This window comes from Myotis nattereri (assembly GCF_964212035.1).
Source record: "Myotis nattereri genome assembly, chromosome: X".
Classification (NCBI taxonomy): Eukaryota; Metazoa; Chordata; class Mammalia; order Chiroptera; family Vespertilionidae; genus Myotis; species Myotis nattereri.
In genome coordinates, this window is record NC_138078.1 from 1,944,109 (window position 1) to 1,966,333 (window position 22,225).

At 50.5% G+C, this 22,225-nt stretch overlaps 1 protein-coding gene across 1 annotated transcript in view; it reads right to left on the reverse strand.

The window, feature by feature from the left end:
* LOC308510854 (neuroligin-4, X-linked) overlaps nucleotides 1-22,225 on the reverse strand; it is a 58,003-nt gene that overhangs the window by 894 nt on the left and 34,884 nt on the right. Inside the window, exons 2-4 of the mRNA XM_081080906.1 lie at nucleotides 8,876-9,061; nucleotides 5,972-6,761; nucleotides 1-887 (exon numbers count right to left, since the gene is read on the reverse strand). The exon at nucleotides 1-887 is cut by the window's left edge and continues 894 nt beyond it. Coding sequence (XP_080937032.1) covers nucleotides 38-887; nucleotides 5,972-6,761; nucleotides 8,876-9,061 — 1,826 coding nt within the window. The 3' untranslated portion in view covers nucleotides 1-37. The remainder of the gene's footprint in view (nucleotides 888-5,971; nucleotides 6,762-8,875; nucleotides 9,062-22,225) is intronic.

The window sequence follows — 22,225 nt, forward strand, 5'->3', positions numbered from 1 at the left end:
GGGGGGGGCCGGGGGGCTGGGGACACGGGCGGCCGAGCTATACCCTGGTGGTCGAGTGCCCGTGGGGCAGGTTGCTACTGTTCTGGCCGCCGCTGAAGGTGTTGAAGGTGTGCAGGGGCTGCATGCCCGTCAGCGTGTTGGGGATCATGGTGATGGTGTTGGGTGTCATGAGTGGGATGTCGTCGGGCGAGCGCCGCAAGGTGAGGGTGTAGTCGGGCGGGCACGTGAGCCGCAGCGTGTCGTGCGCCTGCAGCGACTCGCACTCGTGTTCGTGCTCGAGCTGCTTCATCTGCAGGGACATGATCTCCTCGTTGCGGATGTGGGCGATGTCGTTGGTGGTGCTGCGCTGGGGGCTGGGGCGCCGGTGCGTCTCGTGGCGACGCTTGTCCTTCTTGTAGTAGAGGGCGGCGAAGGCCAGGATGTTGAGGAAGAGCAGCGAGGCGCCCACGGCGATGGTGACGCTGAGCTCCGTCGAGTAGTCGCGCTTGGTCTCGATGAGGACGGTGGTGTCCTCGGGGCCCGTCTTCTGCGGGTCCTTGGCGTGCTTGGGGCTGTTGGCGGGCGTGATGGCCGGGCGCTTGGTGGTGGGCCAGATCTTGGCCGGGGACCGTCGGGTGCCGTAGGGGAAGGAAGTCATGTCGGGGGGCGGCACCTTGGTCGTGGTGGAGACGTACTGGAAGATCTCGTTCAGGTTGTGCAGGTGGGGCACCAGCTCCAGCCAGAAGGCCACCTTGGTGGCCCGGTAGTGGTCCCGCACGCGGGGCTTGAGGCCGATGTGCAGGTACAGCTGGTCCTTGGGGTTGTACTTGGACCAGGCCACCTCCTCGAAACGGTTGGGTTTGGTGTGGATGAACTTGGTGTCCTGAGGCACGGGCTGGTTGGGGTCCCTGGGGAAAGGGGGGGGGGAGAGAGAGAGAGAGAAAGGAGGTCATCTGCTTCCACGTTGCACAACTACATCTTCATATCCTATAGAATAAAAGGGTAATATGCAAATCGACCCTAACAGCAGAACGACTGGGAATGACTGGTTGCTATGACACACACTGACCACCAGGGGGCAGACGCTCAATGCAGGAGCTGCCCCCTGGTGGTCAGTGGGCTCCCACACGCGGAGCTCTTCTCAGCCACAAGCCAGGCTGACGGCTGCCAGCACAGTGGTGATGGTGGGAGCTTCTCCTGCCTCCTCAGCAGCGCGAAGGATGTCCGACTGCAGCTTAGACCTGCTCCCCACTGGCAAGTGGACATCCCCCGAGGGCTTCCGGGCTGACAGAGGGATGTCTGACTGCCAGCTTAGGCCCAATCCCCCCAGGGAGCGGGCCTAAGCCAGCAGGCGGACATCCCCCGAGGGCTCCCAGGCTGCCAGAGGGAAGTCTGACTGCCAGCTTAGGCCCAATCCCCCCGGGGAGCAGGCCTAAGCCAGCACTTGGACATCCCCTGAAGGCTCCCAGGCTGCCAGAGAGATGTCTGACTGCCAGCTTAGGCCCAATCCCCCAGGGAGCGGGCCTAAGCCAGCAGGTGGACATCCCCCGAGGGGTCCCAGGCTGAGAGAGGGCACAAGCCGGGCTGAGGGACCCCCCCTGAGTGCACAATTTTTCGTGCACCAGGCCTCTAGTCTATATATATTTATATCTGTCTATCTATATCTATATACCTATCGATTTACCTATCTATCTATCTATCTCCTATTATATTCTATACTAGGGGTCTGGTGCACGAAATTTGTGCACATTAAAAGTTAAATTAATTAAAGGAAATATTTTAATATTGCTATTGGGCCTTTGCCGGGGGCAGGGAGTCGAGCCTCAAGTCCCCGCCCACTGACGCTGTAAGTCCCCGCCCACCCACTCCTGCTGCACACGCAGCCTGCTGATTGGTTGTTATGTGACGGCATCTCAACCAATCTGCATATCACCCTGTTATTAGACATATAATAAAAGCCTAATATGCTAAGCGTCCGGGTGGCCAGTCGTCCGTTCAACCAATCAAAGCGTAATATGCTAATGATATGCTAAGTCCGCTCAACCGCTTGCTATAATGTGCACTGACCACCAGGGGGCAGACGGTTGACCAGTCGCTATGACGTGCACTAACCACCATGGGCAAGGAGCTCCGACCGGTAGGTAAGCTTGCTGCTGGGGTCCGGCTGATCAGGACTGAGTGAGACGGGCCGGACACGCCCTGGAGCCCTCCTGCGGCCACTCCCCCCAAATGGCCCACCTCATGGGCCGCCATTGGGTGGGAGGAGCCAGACGGACCCCACATGTGCCCCTGACCGGAATCGAACCCGGGACCCATCAGTCCATAGGCCGATGCTCACCCACTGAGACACACCAGCTAGGGCCCTCTCTACCTTTCTATATCTATCTCTCTTGCCCTCTCTCTGTGTGTCTCTCTCTTAATATATCTCCCTCTTTCTCTATCTCTGTGCATCTCTCTCTTTCTCTCTGCTCCCCTCCCCGCCACGCACATCATATGAGCCATTGGGCATATCAGGATGTCCTTGGCGAAGTGCAAACATTGAACCTTCTACCAGATATTCACAGCAATGCATGTTGGGAGTCATGTCAACTTTGTGGTCCTATGTGCACCGTGAGATATATATTTATTGATTCCAGAGAGAGGAAGAGAGAGAGAGAGAGAGAGAGAGAGAGCTAGAAACATCCATGATAAGAGAGAATCATGGACCGGCTGCCTCCTGCACGCCCCCTACTGGGGATGGAGCCCGCAACCTGGGCATGTGCCCTAGACCGGGAATCGAACCCTGACCTCCTGGTTCATAGGTTGATGCTCAACCACTGAGCCACACCAGCCAGGGCCATATTGCAAATCACTAGCTAGCAACGACCTCTGAACCCCTTGTCACTCACTCACAAACACTTCAGTCGCTAGACTGTGCCCATCCGCTATCCATCTCCCCCTTTTTCTCCTCAATCCGGCTGCTGCCGGGGAAATTACGTTCCGTATGTACTTGGATTTCGAGTGCATTTTGCTCTGCGCACTCAGTGAAGTTCCAAGTGGCCTCGTTGGCGTGCCAACGAGCTTTCCAAATTAATTAAAGGAAAAAGAAAAAAAAAAACAACTCATTGCCATGAGTGTGCCTGAGTGTCATTTCAGCTCTGCACCCCGTGAGGGGCAGATAGGGAATTAGCTCCTACTTGGATGAAGACCCGACCGTTCTAAAAGAATCTGAGGCCCTCCACCATCTCTGTCTTGTTACCTCGGTGAGATTTCTTTATTTTTTTCTTTCATATTTTTATTGATCTCACAGAGGAAAGAAAGAGGGAGATAGAAACATCCATGAGGAGAGAGAATCATGGATCGGCTGCCTTCTGCATGCCCCCTACTGGGGATGGAGCCCACAACCTGGGCATGTGCCTGGGACAGGGAATCGAACCCAGGACCATTCAGTCCACAGGCTGATGTCCTATCCACTGAGCCATACCGGCTAGGAGCAATGCTTTTAATTTAAATATATATATATACTAGAGGCCCAGTGCATGGAATTCATGCATGGGTGGGGTCCCTAGGCCTGGTCTGCAATTTAGGGCCGATCACGGCCTTCCTTCCCCCAGCTACCAGCCAGGGCTTCCTTCATTCTGCACCGCCCCCTGGTGGTCAGCATATGTTATAGCGGGCGGTCGCACTCCTGAGGGGACAATTTGCACATTAGCCTTTTATTATATAGGAGTTTGATCGATTTCAGAGAAGGAAGAAGGAGACAGAGATAGAAACATCGACGACGAGAGAGAATCATGGACCGGCTGCCTCCGGCACGCCCACTACTGGGGATCCAACCCGCAACCCAGGCACGTGCCCTTGACGGAAATCGAACCCTGACCTCCTGGTTCATAGGTCGACGCTCTAACCACTGAGCACACTGGCCAGGCCCACGAGGGTGGAAAACGCAGCTGCGGGCAGAGGGATTGTTCGGAACCGCGGTCTCGGCCTTCAGACGCCTCCAACGACAGAATCCTGCGGGGTTTTCCGTCCAGGCTCCGCGTTCCCTGGGACCCGGGGAAGGTATCGTCCTGAGGCCGGCTTGCCACTAATTAATTCCCTTCGTCTTTCTCTTTCTTTCATGTTTAAACAAAGGGAGGCAGCCTCAGCTGCAGAGCCCTCGGGCGGGCAGGAGAGCTAACGAGAATTTAATGGCTTTGTTTGGCTTCCACAATTTTCTTTTAATGCTTCAGTTAAATCGATGATAAATGACACCGGCTTTGCATTAAAAAAAAAAAAAAAAGAAAAAGAAAACCCAAAATGATTAAAAAGTTTATTTCCAGCCTGGCCGGTGTGGCTCAGTGGTTGAGCGTCGACCTAGGAACCAGGAGGTCCCGGGTTCGATTCCCGGTCAGGGTGTATTGTAGCTGTCCTGGCCGGTGTGGCTCAGTGGATAGAGCGTCGTCCTGCAGACTTAAGGGTCCCAGGTTCGATTCCTGGCCAAGGGCACGAGCCCGAGGTTGTGGGCTCGGTCCCCAGTAGGGGGCATGCAGGAGGCAGCCGATCCATGATTCTCTCAACATGGATATTTCTGTCTTTCCCTCTCCTTTCCTCTCTGAAATCCATAAAAAAATTTTTTAAAAATAATGTGTCTATCTACAATCATAAAAGTGTAATATGCTCATTAGGACCAGAGAACTAAACGACCTTCCGGACGTCCTTCCGGACGACCTTCTGCACGAAGCTGAGGCTGCGAGGGCCGAGCCCCTTGCGGAATTTCGTGCATGGGGCCTCTAGTATTTATATATATTTTAAATTAGAGGCCCAGTGCATGAAATTCATGCACAGGTAGGGTCCCTAGGCCTGGCCAGTGATCAGGGCCAAAGAGGGCCTTCTGGCTGCCGGCCGGGGCCTCCCTTCATTCTGCACCGCCCCCTGGTGGTCAGCGCACATCATAACGAACAATTGAACTCCTGGTCAAACTTCCGAGGGGACACTTTGCATATTAGCTTTATATATATATATATATATATATATATATATATATATATATATATATATATATATGTATATATATATATATATATATAGACTAGAGGCCTGGTGCACAAAATTCGTGCACAAGGAGGTCAGAAGGGTTTTGTGTCCCTCAGTCCAGCCTGCACCCTCTCCAATCTGGGTCATCCCTCTCACAATCCAGGACTGCTGGCTCCCAACTACTCGTCTGCCTGCCTGCCTGATCACCCCCTAACCTCTCCCCTGCCAGCCTGATCACCCCCTAACTGCTCCCCTGCTAGCCTGATCGCCCCTAACTGCTCCCCTGCTAGCCTGATCACCCCTAACTGCTCCCCTGCTAGCCTGATCGCCCCCCTAACTGCTCCCCTGCCAGCCTGATCACCCCCTAACTGCTCCCCTGCCAGCCTGATCACCTGTAACCGCCCTCCCCTGGTGGCCTGATGGCTCCTAACGGCCTCTGCCTCAGCCCCTGCCACTGTGGCTTTGTCCGAAAGACGTCCGGAAGACGTCCGGTCTAATTAGCATACTGACTGCCAGTTTAGGTCCGATTCCTCTTGCAATCCGGGACCACTGACTCCTAACTGCTCACCTGCCAGCCTGATCGCCCCTAACCACCCTCCTCCGCCAGCCTGCTTGCCCCTAACTGCCCTCCCCTGACGGTCTGGTTGCCCCTAACTGCTCTCCCCTGCCGGTCTGGTTGCCCCTAACTGCTCTCCCCTGCCGGTCTGATCGCCCCTAACCGGCCTCCTCTGTTGGCCTGCTTGCCCCTAACTGCCCTCCCCTGCAGGCCTGGTCCCTCCCAACTGCCCTTCCCTGCTGGCCATCTTGTGTGTTGGAGTGACGGTCAATTTGCATATTACCTCTTTATTAGAGAGGATAATAAAGAAATAAATAAGACTCGATGAAACAACCCACCAAAAACACAGAGGAGCAACCAGACATCTGGGAGCCAGGCCACCACTGGACCGGCCTGGCCTGGGGGGGGGGTAGGGATGGGGGTTCGAGGGGCACGACCTACCCGGTCTTGGCGAAGTTGGTCCAATAGGTCATGACCACGGCGCTGAGCATGACGTCGTTCTTGGAGAAGTTGCAGCTGAAGAGCTCGGTGGGGCCGATCATGGGGATGCCGAAGACGTAGGGCACCTCGTCCCCGTGGGCCGCGTCCGCCCAGCCCGGCTTCATCTCGCTCTGGCAGTGGTGGTAGAAGGCGTAGAAGTAGGTGGGCGACCCGTACTGGGCGTGCAGGTCGGCCGTGGCCACGGCGGGGGCCACCCACTGGTGGTCGGTGAACAGGGCCACCAGCGTCTTGCGCCGGGTCTCGGGGTTCTCCTTGTCGGCCCAGTCCGTGTACATGAACTTGATGGTCTCCCTCAGCGTATCCTTGCCCTCGGGGTAGCCGTAGAGGTTGTCCACGAAGTTGGACACGGAGAAGTCGAAGTCGTTGGGCGTGACACCGTCCTCGTTGTCCACGATCCCGTCCACGAACTTGAGGCCCTCGCCCTGGTTGACGCCCAGCATGATGTCGTAGTTGAGGAACTCGCCCTGCTCCATGAGGATCTGGGGGTCGTCCGGGATGACGTCGCCGTCGATGACGGGCCCGAAGGAGATGTGGTAGGTGGCGGGCGTGATGGTCTGCTGGATGAGCTCGCGGTGGCTCTTGCCACGCAGGCACTCCACCAGGTCCGTCGTGTCCAGCATGTTGCAGCCCACCTTGTCCGCCAGGATGCGCGTGTACTTGGCCGGCTGGTAGTTGACGGCCCAGCTGGACAGGGCGGTCCCGCTCTGGATAATGGCTTTTTGGAACAGGCCTGCGGGGGGGGGGGGGGGGCGGGGGGCACGCCAATGAGAGAGAAAAGGGAGGAGTCACCCCAAAGACAGAGACGCCGCTGGGGGAGGGCAGACAAGGCGGGGACTGGCTCCTGCTGGCTTCCTCGATTCCATCCCGGCACCCCCACAACCATCTCCGTCTGCACGTGGATCTTAAGGGGTGTTCTTATTCTCACACAAACGCACACATGCACACACGTACATGCATGCGCCCCACAAAGATTGTTTAAGGAAATGGGACGATTCCTAGCTGGTTTGGCTCAGGGGGTGAGCATCCACCTAGGAACCAGGAGGTCAGGGTTCGATTCCTGCTCAAGGGCACAGGCCCCGGTTGCGGGCTCGATCCCCAGTAGGGGGCGTGCAGGAGGCGACCGGACCATGATTCTCTCTCATCGTGGATGTTTCTTAACTCAATTTCTGTCTCCCTTCCTCTCTGAAATCAATAATATATATCTCTCTATATATCTATATCTATATCTATCTATATATCTATCTATCTCTCTCTCTCTCTCTCTATATATATATATATATATATTTCATTTATATATATATAGAGAGAAATATATATATATATTTTTCATATATATATATATATATATGAAATGATATGTGCAATGTAGCTGCACTGATAAAATTAGGCATTCTCTTTCTCGTTCTTTTTTAAAAATATATATATGTTTCTATTGATTTCAGAGAGGAAGAGAGAGGGAGAGAGACAGAGAGAAACATCCATGATGAGAGAGAATCATGGACCGGCCGCCTCCTGCACGCCCCACACTGGGGATCGTGCCCGCAACCCGGGCCTGTGCCCCGGACCGGGAATCGAACCCAGGACCCTTCCGTCTGCAGGTCGACGCTCTATCCACTGCCCCAAACCAGCGAGAGTTGCACATTGATTTTATAGGATGTTTTTATACACACACACACATGCACACCCCACAAATATCGGTTCAGTAAATGGAACGACATAGGCAATTTAGCTGCACTGATAGAATAATGCATCTTCTTTCTTTTTTATTTATTTTTCCCTTTTTAATCCTCACCTGGGGATATGTTGCCATTGATTTTAGAGAAAGTGGGAAGAGAGAGAGGGAGAGAGAGAGAGAAACATCGATGTGAGAGAGACGCATCGATGGGTTGCCTCCTGCACGCGCCCTGATCTGGGGAGGAGCCTGCAACCGAGGTAGATGCCCTTGACCAGGATTCGAACCCGGGACCCTTCGGTCTGCAGGCGGGTGCTCTAGCCACTGAGCCACACTGGCCAGGGCTTGCATTGCCTTTCTCCTCCCGCCACCTGGTGGGGTATTTGCGTCGTCACGGGGTACCCTGCCCCAGGGGGAGAATCGGGGGCCAGTTCATTACAGGAAAAACAAACCCACGGAAGGGAATTCAGAGATGCCCTCCTGCTCCCCTCCTCCATGTATCAGAGGCGCCGTCATAGAATTTTGTGGGTCCTGGCCCGTGCGGCTCAGTGGGTTGAGCACCATCCCATACACAGACAGGTCCTGGGTTCGATCCCTGGTCAAGGGCACGGGCCCGGGTTGCGGGCTCGATCCCCAGTAGGGGGCGTGCGGGAGGCAGCCGGTCCATGATTCTCTCTCATCATTAACGTTTCTCTCTCTCTCCCTCTGCCTTCCTCTCTGATATCAGTTCTATAGAATAAAAGGCTAATCTGCAAATTATCCGCTCGATTGGGAGTTCGTCCAGGGGGTGGGCCCGGCCGGCCAACAGCCCATGGCCCCTCCCCCCGGCCAGTCCAACCCGGAATGACCCCCCCTCCCATGTGGGGCAGGACTGGTAGGCCAACCTCCCGCAGCCCCTTCCCCTGGCCGGTCCCGCCCCTGATTGGCGCCCCCCAACCCTGATTGGGGGCGGGGCTGGCCGGCCAACCTCCTGGGCATCCCCTCCCGTACCCACCCCCGTTGGCCCGGCCCGAATGGTCCCAATCAGGGTGGGCCGTCCAGATCCCCCAACCTGTGCACGAATTCGTGCACCGGGCCTCTAGCAAAAATATCTTGAAGAAACGAGAGCATGTAGGCACAGGTCATTTTGGTTGGCACAGCTTCCTGGGTGGGTCCCGGGGTCCCCGCGTTACCTTCCGAGTAGTGGGACAAGGTCAGGAGGCTGACACACGAGGCCCCCGCGCCCGAGCCGAAGATGGTGACGCGCTTGGGGTCGCCCCCGAAGGCGCCGACGTTCTCCTCGATCCAGCGCAGGGCCTGGATCTGGTCCAGGAGCCCGTAGTTGCCCTTGGCCGCCTGGTCGCCCGTACTTAAGAACCCTGCGAGAAAAGAGAAAAATAGTTTCAATTTTCTACTAGCAAGAGCCCGTCGGCCCGGCCGGCTGGTGTGCCTCAGGGGTTAGAGTGTCGACCTGGGAACCAGGGGGTCCCGGGTTCGATTCCCGGTCAAGGGCACGAGCCCGGGTTGCGGACTCGATTCCCCAGTAGGGGGCGTGCAGGAGGCGACCAATCCGTGATTCTCTCTCATTATTGATGATTCTTTCTCATTATTGATGATTCTCTCTCATTATTGATGATTCTCTCTCATCAGTGATGATTCTTTCTCATTATTGATGATTCTTTCTCATTATTGGTGATTCTCTCTCATCATTGATGATTCTCATTATTGATGATTCTCTCTCATTATTGATGATTCTTTCTCATTATTGATGTTTCTCTCTCTCTCCCTATAAAAATCAATGAAAAAAAATCCACGGGGGGGGGGAGGTTGGGGGTTAAGGGGGGGGATGAGGACACATTTGTAATACCTTAACTAATAATAATGAAAAAAAAAAGTAAAAAAAAAGAAAGAAAGAAAATAGAAAAAAAACGAAAAAAGAAAAAAAAACATTATGATATGGATTTGGCAAAATTGAATTTGATATAAATATTATGCAAATAAATTTATTTCTGGGAAAAAAAACCACATTAAAATTAAAAAAAAAAAAAAAAACGCCCTCAATATTGTTTCTGTTTGATCGATTGTGGTTTATGGGTCCCGCGAGCTGCCGTGTAAATCATCTGTTTTTTTGTGGCCAATAGAACGGATTTCGTCTCTGGGGTTCCTATGGGGCTGACGCAGGAGGAGAAATTGATCTGTAACGGTGACAACAGCAGCAATTCTAGATTCCAGCCACCATTCCCATTGCGTACGCTGGTCTTTGATCGACAAAATGAAAAAGACGCTTAAAACCGGGTTTTCAAAGGGGAAAAAAATTAAGTGTGTGTGTGTGTGCAAACCCCAGTGCACGCCTACAAAAGCACTAAATGTGTGGTTTTACCATTCGTTTTTTTATTAAAAAAATATATATTGAACCTTTATAAATAGATATAACCTTCAAAAATATATATTAGAATCCTTTAAAAATATATATATTTTAATTAATTTCAGAGCGAAGAAGGGAGAGCGAGAGAGAGAGAGACATCCATGATGAGAGAGAATCATGGATCGGCCGCCTCCTGCACGCCCCCCACTGGGGGTGGAGCCCGCAAACCGGGCGTGTTCCCTGACCGGGACTCGAACCCGGGACCTCCTGGTTCCTAGGTCGACCGACACTCAGCCACAGAACCACGCCGGCCTGTAAGGAAGTGGGTTTTTGTATCAAAAAGGCAACGATTGGGCCCTGACCGGTGTGGCTCAGTGGATAGAGCGTCGGCCTGCGGACTCAAGGGTCCCGGGTTCGATTCCGGTCAAGGGCATGTACCTTGGTTGCGGGCACATCCTCAGTAGGGGGCGTGCAGGAGGCAGCTGATGGATGTTTCTAACTCTCTATCCCTCTCTCTTCCTCTCGGTAAAAAAATCAAAATAATAAAATAAAATAAAATAGGCAACGATCGGGACTCTTTGCCCCCTGAGCCCACAGATACCTGCAGAATTAACCCCTGCAAGGTGGTTGCTATTCAGCACATACCCCACCTCCCTGATGTGATTAGCAATTACTAATTACGAGCCCGGCCGGTGTGGCTCAGTGGTTTGCATCCACCTCTGAACCAGGGGTTCAGGGTTCGATTCCCGGTCTGGGTTGCGGGCTCGATCCCCAGTAGGGGGCGTGCAGGAGGCGGCCAATCCGTGATTCTCTCTCCTCATGGATGTTTCTCTCTCCCTCCCTCTCCCTTCTTCTCTGAAATCAATAAAAACATATTTAGAAAACATTTCTAAGTCCCTTTTCCTGCCATCGAATGTTTGGCAGCTCCGGCGTTTAGCCGTAAACCTTTTTTTATACATTTTTTCACGCAACGAAACACGCTTTGCTGAGAAGGAAAGCCTCCTTCGTGCGGTTTTATGTGTAAAAGTCACGCCGATCGTGGCCTTTTGGGGGGCCGTGGGGTAACCAGAGACGGGCCCCGTATCCCCCACGACAGAGGGAGGCGATTCATTCTTTGCAGAAATGACCGATGGGCGCAATTTGTTTCCGAGAAGCGACAGGAGACGTTGGCGACGTGCCGTTATGGAGAAAGGCTCGACGTCGCTGGCCGGCCGGGAGACGCAAATTAAAACGACAATGGGGGTGTCGCCATACGTGCATCAGCCAACGCCACCTGCCGGCGAGGACGCAGAGAGAAGGGAGCCCCCCTGCGCCCCGCGATTCCCTCGGCTGGCCGCCCGCCCACCCACCGCCGTGGGTAGCTCGTGGCCCCGCCCTCCTGCCGATGGGTCGTCATGTGACGGCGTCACGTCCCATTTGCATATTGCCCTATTATAAGTATAGCTATCTGAGACCCCCACTTCTCAGAATATGTCCTAAGAACCCCAATACACCCATCGGAAAGAACGTATGCCCCCCGCTATGTTTGTAGCAGCGCCACTGACAATCGCCAAGAGCTGGAAACAGCCCACGTGCCCATCGGCAGACAGAACAGCTGCTGGCTGCCGACACCGTGGAGTACTACGCAGCCCTGAAAAAGGAAGGACCGTGACCGTCCGCGACGGCACAGGGGGGACCTGGGGAGCAGGGTGCAGGGTGAAACGGGACAATCGGAGAATGACACGTGTCCGCCGACCTCACGCCCACGTGGAAGCTAAGGAACCACGTACACGGACGCACGCAGTGAATCGAGAGTTGGTGCAGGCGTGGAGATGTGAGTTCTCCCCACAGGACCCCCCTCCGGGGGGACATCTGATCTTGGCTGTTCTGAATTCCTTCCACACGCCCCAGGCAGACAGCAAGCCAGGCGATGAGCAATACTCCATGGCCTGTTTGCGAAATGCGGCGAATGAATATGGTGTGAGTGTGTGTGTGTGTGTGTGTGTGTGTGTGTAAGCTGGTGTCCCCATAGTGTCTGCTTCGGCGTTTCCATTTCCTGCAAAATCCAGGGATTTTTTTTGTTTTCTTCTCTATTCGTTTCGACAGTCAACCGGGCTAACGTCCCCATTTTATGGCCTCCGGGTGAGGCGACGGCCCTGTCCTGCCCTGATTGTCCAAATAGCGTGTTCGACGGAATCCAGAAGCAGGATGGGCGTTGGCTGACAAACACGTAGAATTCTACCAACAACAAGAAGACAGCAGCGTCCTTAGAAGGAAGGTCCCGGCGGAGTCCAAGACCTTCAATCTAAGCTCCGGACGAATGAATGAAGGGGGTCCCTTGAACGCCTATAATTTTCTACACAAATGGTCTCTTTGTTTCTCTTTTAGAAAAATATTATTTCCTTGATTTCAGAGATGAAAAGGGGGAGGGAGAGAGAAGCATCCTTGATGACAGAGAACCACGGATCGGCCGCCTCCCGCACACCACCGACCGGGGACCGAGCCCGCAACCCGGGCCTGTGCCCTTGACGGGGAATCGGACCCTGACCTCCTGGCTCCTAGGTGGATGCTCACCACTGAACCACACTGGCTGGGCTTAGCGGCCTTTTTAAATCAGGGGCCCTGCCTCCCACATCAGTGAGTGGGTTTACGAGCCCATGTTGAATTTAACAGAAGGAAAGCCAAAAGGAAACATATAGGACAAAAGCCTCAACGACCGAACGACCGGACGACCGGTCGCGATGACGTGCACTGGCCACCAGGGGGCAGACGCTCGACGCAGGAGCTGCCCCCAGCCTGAGAGGTTGCAGGCCAGGCTGCGGGGATCCCTCCCCCCCAACAGGGCACGGATTTCGTGCACTGGGCGTCGAATCCTATATAATAAAACCCTAATATGCAAATCGACTGAACGGGCGAAACGACCGGTCGCGATGACGCGCACTGGCCACCAAGGGGAGACGCTCGACGCAGGAGCTGCCCCAGCCCGAGGGGTTGCAGGCGGGGCAGAGGGGACTTCTCCCCCAGTGCACGGATTTCGTGCACTGGGCCTCGAATCCTATATAATAAAACCCTAATATGCAAATCGACTGAACGGGCGAAACGACCGGTCGTGATGACGCGCACTGGCCACCAGGGGGAGACGCTCGACCCAGGAGCTGCCCCAGCCCGAGGGGTTGCAGGCGGGGCTGAGGGGACTTCTCCCCCAGTGCACGGATTTCATGCACTGGGCCTCGAATCCTATATAATAAAACCCTAATATGCAAATCGACTGAACTGGCGAAACGACCGGTCGCGATGACGCGCACTGGCCACCAGGGGGCAGACGCTCGACGCAGGAGCTGCCCCAAGACAGCCAAGACGAGAGAGAATTTCGTTTAGGCCCCATGAACGGGGCCGTGAAAGACGTCTATGTGAGGAGAACGGGGAACAGGTACAACAGTGGTTCTCAACCTGTGGGTCGTGGCCCCTTTGGGGGTCGCCTAAGAAAGTCGGAAATCACATCTATAATTACATCTTGTTTTTGTGATTGATCACGATGCTTTCATGATGTTCCATGTGTCACCATGAAATCGGGGGTCCCCACAGCATGGGGAGCTGTGTTAAAGGGTTCGCTGTGTGAGGAAGGTTGAGAACCACTGAGGTATGACGACGAAAATGAGTCAAATCAATGCAAGCTGGGATTCTCTGCTGTTTCCAGGAGATTGCTCACCAGGCGCGTTTATGGCAATGGATCACGTCTTTGATTTTCTCTCGTTGGAATCGTTTCTGACGACGGAACGGAGCAATCCTTCTAGATCAGTGGTTCTCAACCTTCCTCAGGCCGCGACCCCTGAATGCAGCTCCTCGTGCTGGGGGGACCCCCGGCCATAACATTATTCTCGTTGCTGCTTCATCACTATATCTATATCATCTATATCTATATCTATATCTATATCTATATCTATATCTATATCTATATCATCTATATATCTATATCATCTATATCTATGTCATCTATATCTATATGTATATCATCTATATCTATATCATCTATATCAATATCTGTATCATCTGTATCTCTATCTATATCTATATCACCTACATTTATATCTATATCATCTATATCTCTATATCTATATCATCTACATCTATATCAATATCATCTATATCAATATCTCTATCTATATCTCTATCTATATCTAATCATCTACATCTATATCTATATCATCTATATCTATATCTACATCTATATCTCTATCTATATCTATATCATCTACATCTATATCTATATCATCTATATCTATATCTATGTCTACATCTATATCTATATCATCTATATTTATATCATCTATATCTATATCTACATCTATATCTATACCATCTATATCAATATGTATATCATCTATATCTCTATCTATATCTAATCATCTACATCTATATCTATATCATCTATATCAATATCTATATCATCTATATCAATATCTATATCATCTATATCTATATCTATATCTATATCATCTATATCTATATCATCTATATCTATATCTATATCTATATCTATATCTATATCTATATCTATACCTATATCTATATCTATATCTATATATCTATCTATATCAGTGGTTCTCAACCTTCCTAAGGCCGCAACCCCTGAATACAGCTCCCCATGCTGTGGGGACCCCCAACCATAACATTATTCTCGTGGCCGCGTCATCGCGGTCATGTGGCTGCTGTTACGAATCGTCATGGAAACGTCTGATCTGCAGGAAGGATTTTCACGGTGACACATGGAACATCATGAAAGCTCAGTGATCAATCACAAAAACAATATGTGATTATAGATGTGTTTTCCGGCGGTCTTAGGCGACCCCTGGGAGAGGGGCGTTCGACCCCCAAAGGGGTTGCTTTATTTTACTTAAGAATGACACGAGCAGTAACCGGCCATCGATCTATCAGGTGTAATTACCACCTCGATATTGCACAAAGTCTAATTCTATTTCTTTTTTTAAAAAAAAATATATTTGTATGGATTTCAGAGAGGAAGTGAGAGAGGAATAGAGAGAGAGAAACATCCATGATGAGAGAGAATCACGGACCGGCTGCCTCCTGCAAGCCCCCCACTGGGGATCGAGCCCACAACCCAGGCACGTGCCCTTGACCAGGACTCAAACCCGGGACCCTTCAGTCCGCAGGCCGACGCTCTATCCACTGAGCCACACCGGCCAGGGCCTAATTCTATTTCTAATGTCAGTAGAATAAACCCAAGGCCATTACGAGAGCTATTTGATTCCCGTAGCAGAATTTTCCCAAACGTGGGGACCCATGAAATCACGAATAGATTCCATGGAGCATCTTGCCTCCGCCCACACAATTATCTGAGAATGAGTCTACGCAGGGGTGTTCAAGTCCATTTATTTTGGAAACGATATTAATTTTCGAAAAGTAAAACCCATTCTGTTCCGGAAAGAAAATAAAGAATAGGAAATCGAGTTTGCTTATTACACAACAAATCAACGTCTCTCTTTCTCTCCAATCAATCAATAAAAAAATAATAATAATTAAAAAAACACACCAGAAGCTTTAAAGGAAGCACAACGGCCGTGATGGGAGTGACGTTTCTTACCGCTCACTAATCCGATACCATCAGCGGTCAGACAAGAATCAGGAACTCGATTTGTTCCTTTTCCCGTAAATTAATCCACGCAACCTATTGGAACAAGGGCGATGAATTCTGTTCCGATTCTTTCAAAATCCAACAACATCGCCTCGCTCACATAATATTTTTGTTTTGAACCCAGAAACACCCCCAAGCTTTGCAACACTGGTTGGCTCTGCCTCATTAAGGTCTCAGCTATTGTAGCCGACAGGCCTGGTGCATGAAATTCGTGCACACGTAGGGTCCCTAGGCCTGGCCGGCGATCAGGGCCGATGGGGGCCTTCCGGCTGCCGGCTGGGGCCTTTTTTTTTCGTTCTGCCCACCCCCCCGGTGGTCAGCGCACATCATAGCAAGCGAGCGAACTCCCCAGTGCACGAATTCCTGCATGTGTGGGATACGGCGGGCCCACCCCAATCACGGCCGATCAGGCCAGGCCGGCTCAGGGGAGGGGACACGGGAGGTTGGCCAGCTGGTCCTGCCCCAATGCAGGGGGACTAATCAGGGGAGGGCCGGCTGAGGGGGAGGGGCTGTGGGCAGTGGCCGGCCAACCCACCCCAATCCGGGTCGGGTGGGGGCAATTAGGGACAGGGCCGAACAGGGGAGGGGCCACGGGCGGTTGGTTGGCCCCACCCACTATTGGGGGAGGGGGAATTAGGGGCGGGGCCAAACAGGGGGAGGGGCCACAGGCAGTTGGTTGACTGGCCCTGCCCGCGATCAGGGTGGAGGGGGGCCGATTGGAGGTGGGGCTGGCTGGGGGGAGGGGCCGCAGACAGTTGGCCAGCTTGGCCCGGCCCCTGATGGAACACCTGGTCGAACTCCCGGTCAAGGGGACAATTTGCATATTAGCCTTTTATGCTATAGGATGATATTCATAACTGCCTGGGGATTGGTTGATTGGCGTTTCTCTGAGGTCTCTGCTGTCTTTCCTTCTTCCGAGGGCCAGCTCCGGTGCCCCCGACTCGCAAAGACGTACAAACTTCTACTATAATGTGTATATGCGATGCCTCTTGGGGGAGCTGCCATTATCATCTTGTGCGGGAAAATGCTTATTTCGCGCTTGAGGTTAACACTGATTGCCACGAAAAACAGAGAGCGGCGAAATAGCAGTGCTTTGGTTAATTTACCTTTAGCTGAAGGCACCACAGTGATTATGTCTAAAGCAGCGAGAATTCCCCCAAATTAGACAAGAGGCATTTCAATTCAGACCATACAGAGTAAATTAAAAAAAAGAGAGAGAGAGATCTGGTTAAAAAAAGAAATGTGTGTATATACTTAAATATCTATGTAACTGTATGTGTCTATTGTCTATACATGTATCCCTCCAACACCCATCTACCTATATCTATTATCTATCTATCTATCTATCTATCTATCTATCTATCATCTATCTATATCTATCATCTCTTTACATATTCATCTATCCTTCCATCACCCATCTAACTATATCTATTATCCACCTATTATCTATCTATCTATCATCTATCTATATCTATCATCTCTTTATATATTCATCTATCCATCCATCATCCATCTAACTATATCTATTATCTATCTATCTATGTAATGATTACCTATGTATATATTCATCTATCCATTCACCAGCCATTTAACTATATCCATCTATCATCCATCTATCTTATCTATCTATCTATCTATCATCTATCTATCTATATCTATCATCTATGTATCTACTTGTCTGTCTAGCTTATCTATCATCTATCTATTCATCTATCCATCCATTCATCATCCATCAAACTATATCCATCTATCATCTATCTACCTATCTATCTATCTATCTATCTATCTATCTATCTATCTATCATCTATCATCTACATATCTACTTGTCTATCTATCAATCTATCTAATGATTATCTATGTATATATTCATCTATCCATCCATCATCCATCTAACTATATCTATCTATCATCTATCTATCTATCTATCTATCTATCTATCTATCTCTATATTTATCTATCTATCATCTATCTATCTCTATCATCTATCTATCCATCTATCTCTATCATCTATTTATCTCTCCATCTATCTCTATATCTATCTATCTATCTATCTATCTATCTATCATCTATCATCTATGTATCTCTATCATCTATCTATCCATCCATCAATTTATTTCCTATTATCTATCAATCTATCTATCAATCATTTATCTATCTATCTATCCATCCATCAATTTATTTCCTATTATCTATCAATCTATCTATCAATCATCTATCTATCATCTATCTATCTATCTATCTATCTATCTATCTATCTATCCATCCATCAATTTATTTCGTATTATCTATCAATCTATCTATCAATCATTTATCTATCTATCATCTATCTATCTATCATCTATCTATCTATCTATCTATCATCTATTTATCTATCTATCTATCTATCTATCTATCTATCCATCCATCAATTTATTTCCTATTATCTATCAATCTATCTATCAATCATCTATCTATCTATCTATCTATCTATCTATCTATCTATCTATCATCTATCTATCTTTCCTCTATCCAATGAATTAAAGTGAAACAGCATAGACTCGCTTCCATTATCATCACAACAAACCCAAGGTGGCCAAACCCGGCCGATGAAGGAAGGAAGCGCTGGAAGCAGGGGCTCGGAGGGAAATGTGCTCCATCCTTTACGACAAGGCGTCTCATGACTCCCGGCAGCTGATGCAGAAAACGAGCGAGAGAGAGAGAGAGAGAGAGAGAGAGAGAGAGAGAGAGAGAGAGAGAGAAGCGGGGCTGTGAGTCCCTCAGGGGCGGCCTCCTGAGCACAGCTCACTCAGGGCAGCTCTGCCTCCTGCCCTGTGTCGGCTGGATGAGCAGGACCCATCCTCTCCCGGGTCCCGTCACCCTGAAAGCAGGGAGGGCGCCGCTGTCTCAGAATGTGGCTCCGAAACACATCTGGCCCCCGGCTGGTGTTGGTCAGTGGTTAGAGCGTCGGCCTGCGGACCGAAGGGTCCCGGGTTCGATTCCCATCAAGGGCACAGGCCCGGGTTGTGGGCTCCATCCCCATATAGCAGGGGGCGTGCAGGAGGCGGCCGATCCTTGATTCTCTCTCATCCTGGACTTTTCTATCGCTCTCTCCGTCTCCCTTCCTCTCTGAAATCGATAGAAATATATTTTAAAAAAATACATGGGGGTGGGTGGGTGGGAGGTAATCCACCAGAGACCTTGTACACATCGATCTGTGCATCAGCCGTGGACACAGACAGCAGGGTGGTGAGGCCTGGGGTGAGGGGTGTCGGTCGGCCGGAGGGGATCTATGGGGGGAAATAGGGAGCTATCTGTAACACCTCCAACAACGAAGAATTATGTTTAAAAATTAAAAAACTACATAGACCGATATGTAGTTTTATTTGGTTTTGTTTGCTTACAATAAATTTCACCAATGCCTTTACTGTCATAACCATAATTAATAATGGTTTTACTTTGAAATCATAAATTTTCACACTGATTTTATCCTCTGTTAAAATGAGTTTCTTCCTTATGCCCTCGCCTTCTAAATTCAAGATGCGTAAGAGGTTTCAGCAATGAGACAATTAGGAGAAATATAAAGTATTACACCCAAAGGAGAGGAGATAATGTCTGATATTAAATTCAGACGTTTCTCATCTGAAGTGTTAAAGGGTCTTAGAATAGTCTGGGGGCTCAATCTAAATACGCCGTGGATGGACTGCTGGGGAGTTTCCGTGTCTAACTTTTAAAAAATATATATTTTTATTGATTTCCTAGAGGAAGGGAGAGGGAGAGAGAGAGAGAGAGAGAAACATCCATGATGAGAAAGAATCATGGATCAGCTGCCTCCTGCACGCCACCTACTGGGGATGGAGCCCGCAACCCGGGCATGTGTCCCTGACCGGGAATCGAACCCGGGACCCTTCATTCCACAGGCCGACGCTCTATCCACTGAACCACACCAGCCAGGACTCCACATGTAACTTTTCATCCATGGGACTTCCTGCCACAAACTTAAGAAAACGCCGGAAACACATTTTATGGGGCCAGGAGGAGGCGTGTTTCCATGAGGCAGATGAAGAAACATCATTACGTATTCCTTCTGGAACTCAGCCAGGTGAGTATTTTTTTGGTTTTATGTGTTTCTTTTTCTAACAGATGGAGAGCAGAGGGGGAATCAATATTCCGCCGGCAATTCTATACAGAAATGTTTTCAAGGGGATCGTAAAGGGAGCTACCAGAGAACCTACGTCCATCCGTCACGGAGATGCTGCATCGCACACATCCCATATCTCCGAACCTTCACTGACACCAGCCTCAGAAAGACGGGCTCGATCTTTCGGGCATCGCTCGGGCGACAGTTTTTTAAAAAAATTATATAGACTAGAGGCGCGGTGCACGAAATTTGTGCACTCGGGAGGCGGGAGGAGGGGGGTCCCTCAGCCTGGCCTGTGCCCTCTTGCAATCCGGGAGCCCTCGGGGGAAGTGGGAGAGCCAGTTTCAGCCCGATCCCATTGGCCCGGCCGAGGGACCCCACTGGTGCACGAATTTGTGCACTGGGACCTCTAGTGTTTTATAAACAACAAAACAAGCACAAACTCTACATTGCTCTCAGACCTTAAAATTAGTTCAGTTGCCCTGGGTGCGAGCCTGGAGTGAGGGCCTGGCAAAGCCACAGAGACAGCAGAGAGGCCTGGTGGGGTTTATGCCGCTAAAGAGAATAGACACTCAGAGCCCAAAAAATAAATAAATGTCCAGATGGATATTGAAACGGCCATCAAACACACACACACACACACACACACACACACACACACACACGCACACACACACCTCTGGCCGGTTTGGTCCGGTGGATAGAGCATCGGCCTGCGGACTGAAGGGTACCGGGTTCGATTCCCGGTCAAGGGCACAGGCCCGGGTTGCGGGTTTGATCCCCAGTAGGGGGCATGCTGGAGGCGGCCGGTCCATGATTCTCTCTCATCATGGATGTTTCTCTCTCTCCCTTTCCCTTCCTCTCTGACATCAATAAAAATAAATTGAAAAATAAATATATCTATGATCTGACTCTCAAAATAATTCACTGCCTGACCTCACATTTCCATTTCTATCATTTAAAAAAAACAACAAACAAAATTGCAACCGGCCAGGCGGGGGCGTGCGGGACGCGGCCGATCCATGATTCTCTCTCATCATCAATGTTTTTCTCTCTCTCTCCCTCTCCCTTCCTCTCTGAAATGAGTAAAAAAAATCATTTATTTTTTATATTTTTAATATAAAAATATAAATTTAAAACTCTCTCTTCTCTCTCTCTCTCTCCCCCCTCTCCCTTCCTCTCTGAAATGAATAAAAAAATTTATTTATTTTTTATATTTTTAATATAAAAATATAAATTTAAAACTCTCCTCTCTCTCTCTCTCTCTCTCTCTCTCTCTCCCCCACCCCATCTCAATAGAAAAATACCTTCTTCGTGAAATATTACTGGGACATCCAAAGCAGAAACGTCAGTAGACACAATCCATTGAATACATGTATTCAATGATGTTTTCCTTCCCCCACAGATTAAGAGAAACCGATGCTAATCAGACTGAGATGAAGAGAAGCCACAGGAGGGACCAGGTTTATGAATCCTTAAGCCTCTTATCCAATTACGGGCAGAGACGCGCAATTCTTATTCCGACAAAGGCCCTTGGGGAATCGCCCACGCCGAGGATCACACACGTGGAATGACATTCAGACGTGCTCACTCCGAACACGGAAGTCAGAGACGTAATTACCTTTCTCTTCAGAACCGATGAAAAGAGCCCTGGCCGGTGTGGCTCAGTGGGAAGAGCGTCGGCCTGCGGACTGAAGGGTCCCGGGTTCGATTCTGGCCAAGGGCATGTACCTGGGTTGCGGGCACATCCCCAGTAGGGGGCGTGCAGGAGGCAGCAGATCGATGTTTCTCTCTCATCGATGTTTCTAACTCTCTATCTCTCTCCCTTCCTCTCTGTAAAAAAATCAATAAAATATATATAAAAAAACAATGAAAACATTTTAACAGATGTATCTACGTACAGCACTTACGTACAGAGGACAGCACTATCCGATATAATCCTATATAATAAAAGCCCAATATGCTAAGTGTCTGGTCATCCGGTCGTCCATTCAACCAATCAAAGCGTCATATGCTAATGATATGCTAAGGCCGCTCAACGGATCGCTGTGACGTGCACTGACCACCAGGGGGCTGACAGTCGACCGGTCGACCAGTCGCTATGATGTGCACTGACCACCACGAGGCAGACGCTCCAACCTGTAGGTGAGCTTGCTGCTGGGGTCCGGCCGATTGGGACTGAGCGAGACGGGCCAGACACGCCCTGGAGCCCTCCCGCGGTCCCTCCCCGGCCCCCATCGTGGACCAGGGGGTCCCCCGGCCTGGCCTGCACCCTCTTGCGATCCAGGACCCCTCGGGGGATGTCGGAGAGCCGGTTCCGGCCCGATCCCGTGGGCCAGGCCGAGGGACCCAACTGGTGCACGAATTTGTGCACCGGGGCCTCTATTTTTCTATATATAAGCTACAGACTTTAGGCAAATATGTTTTT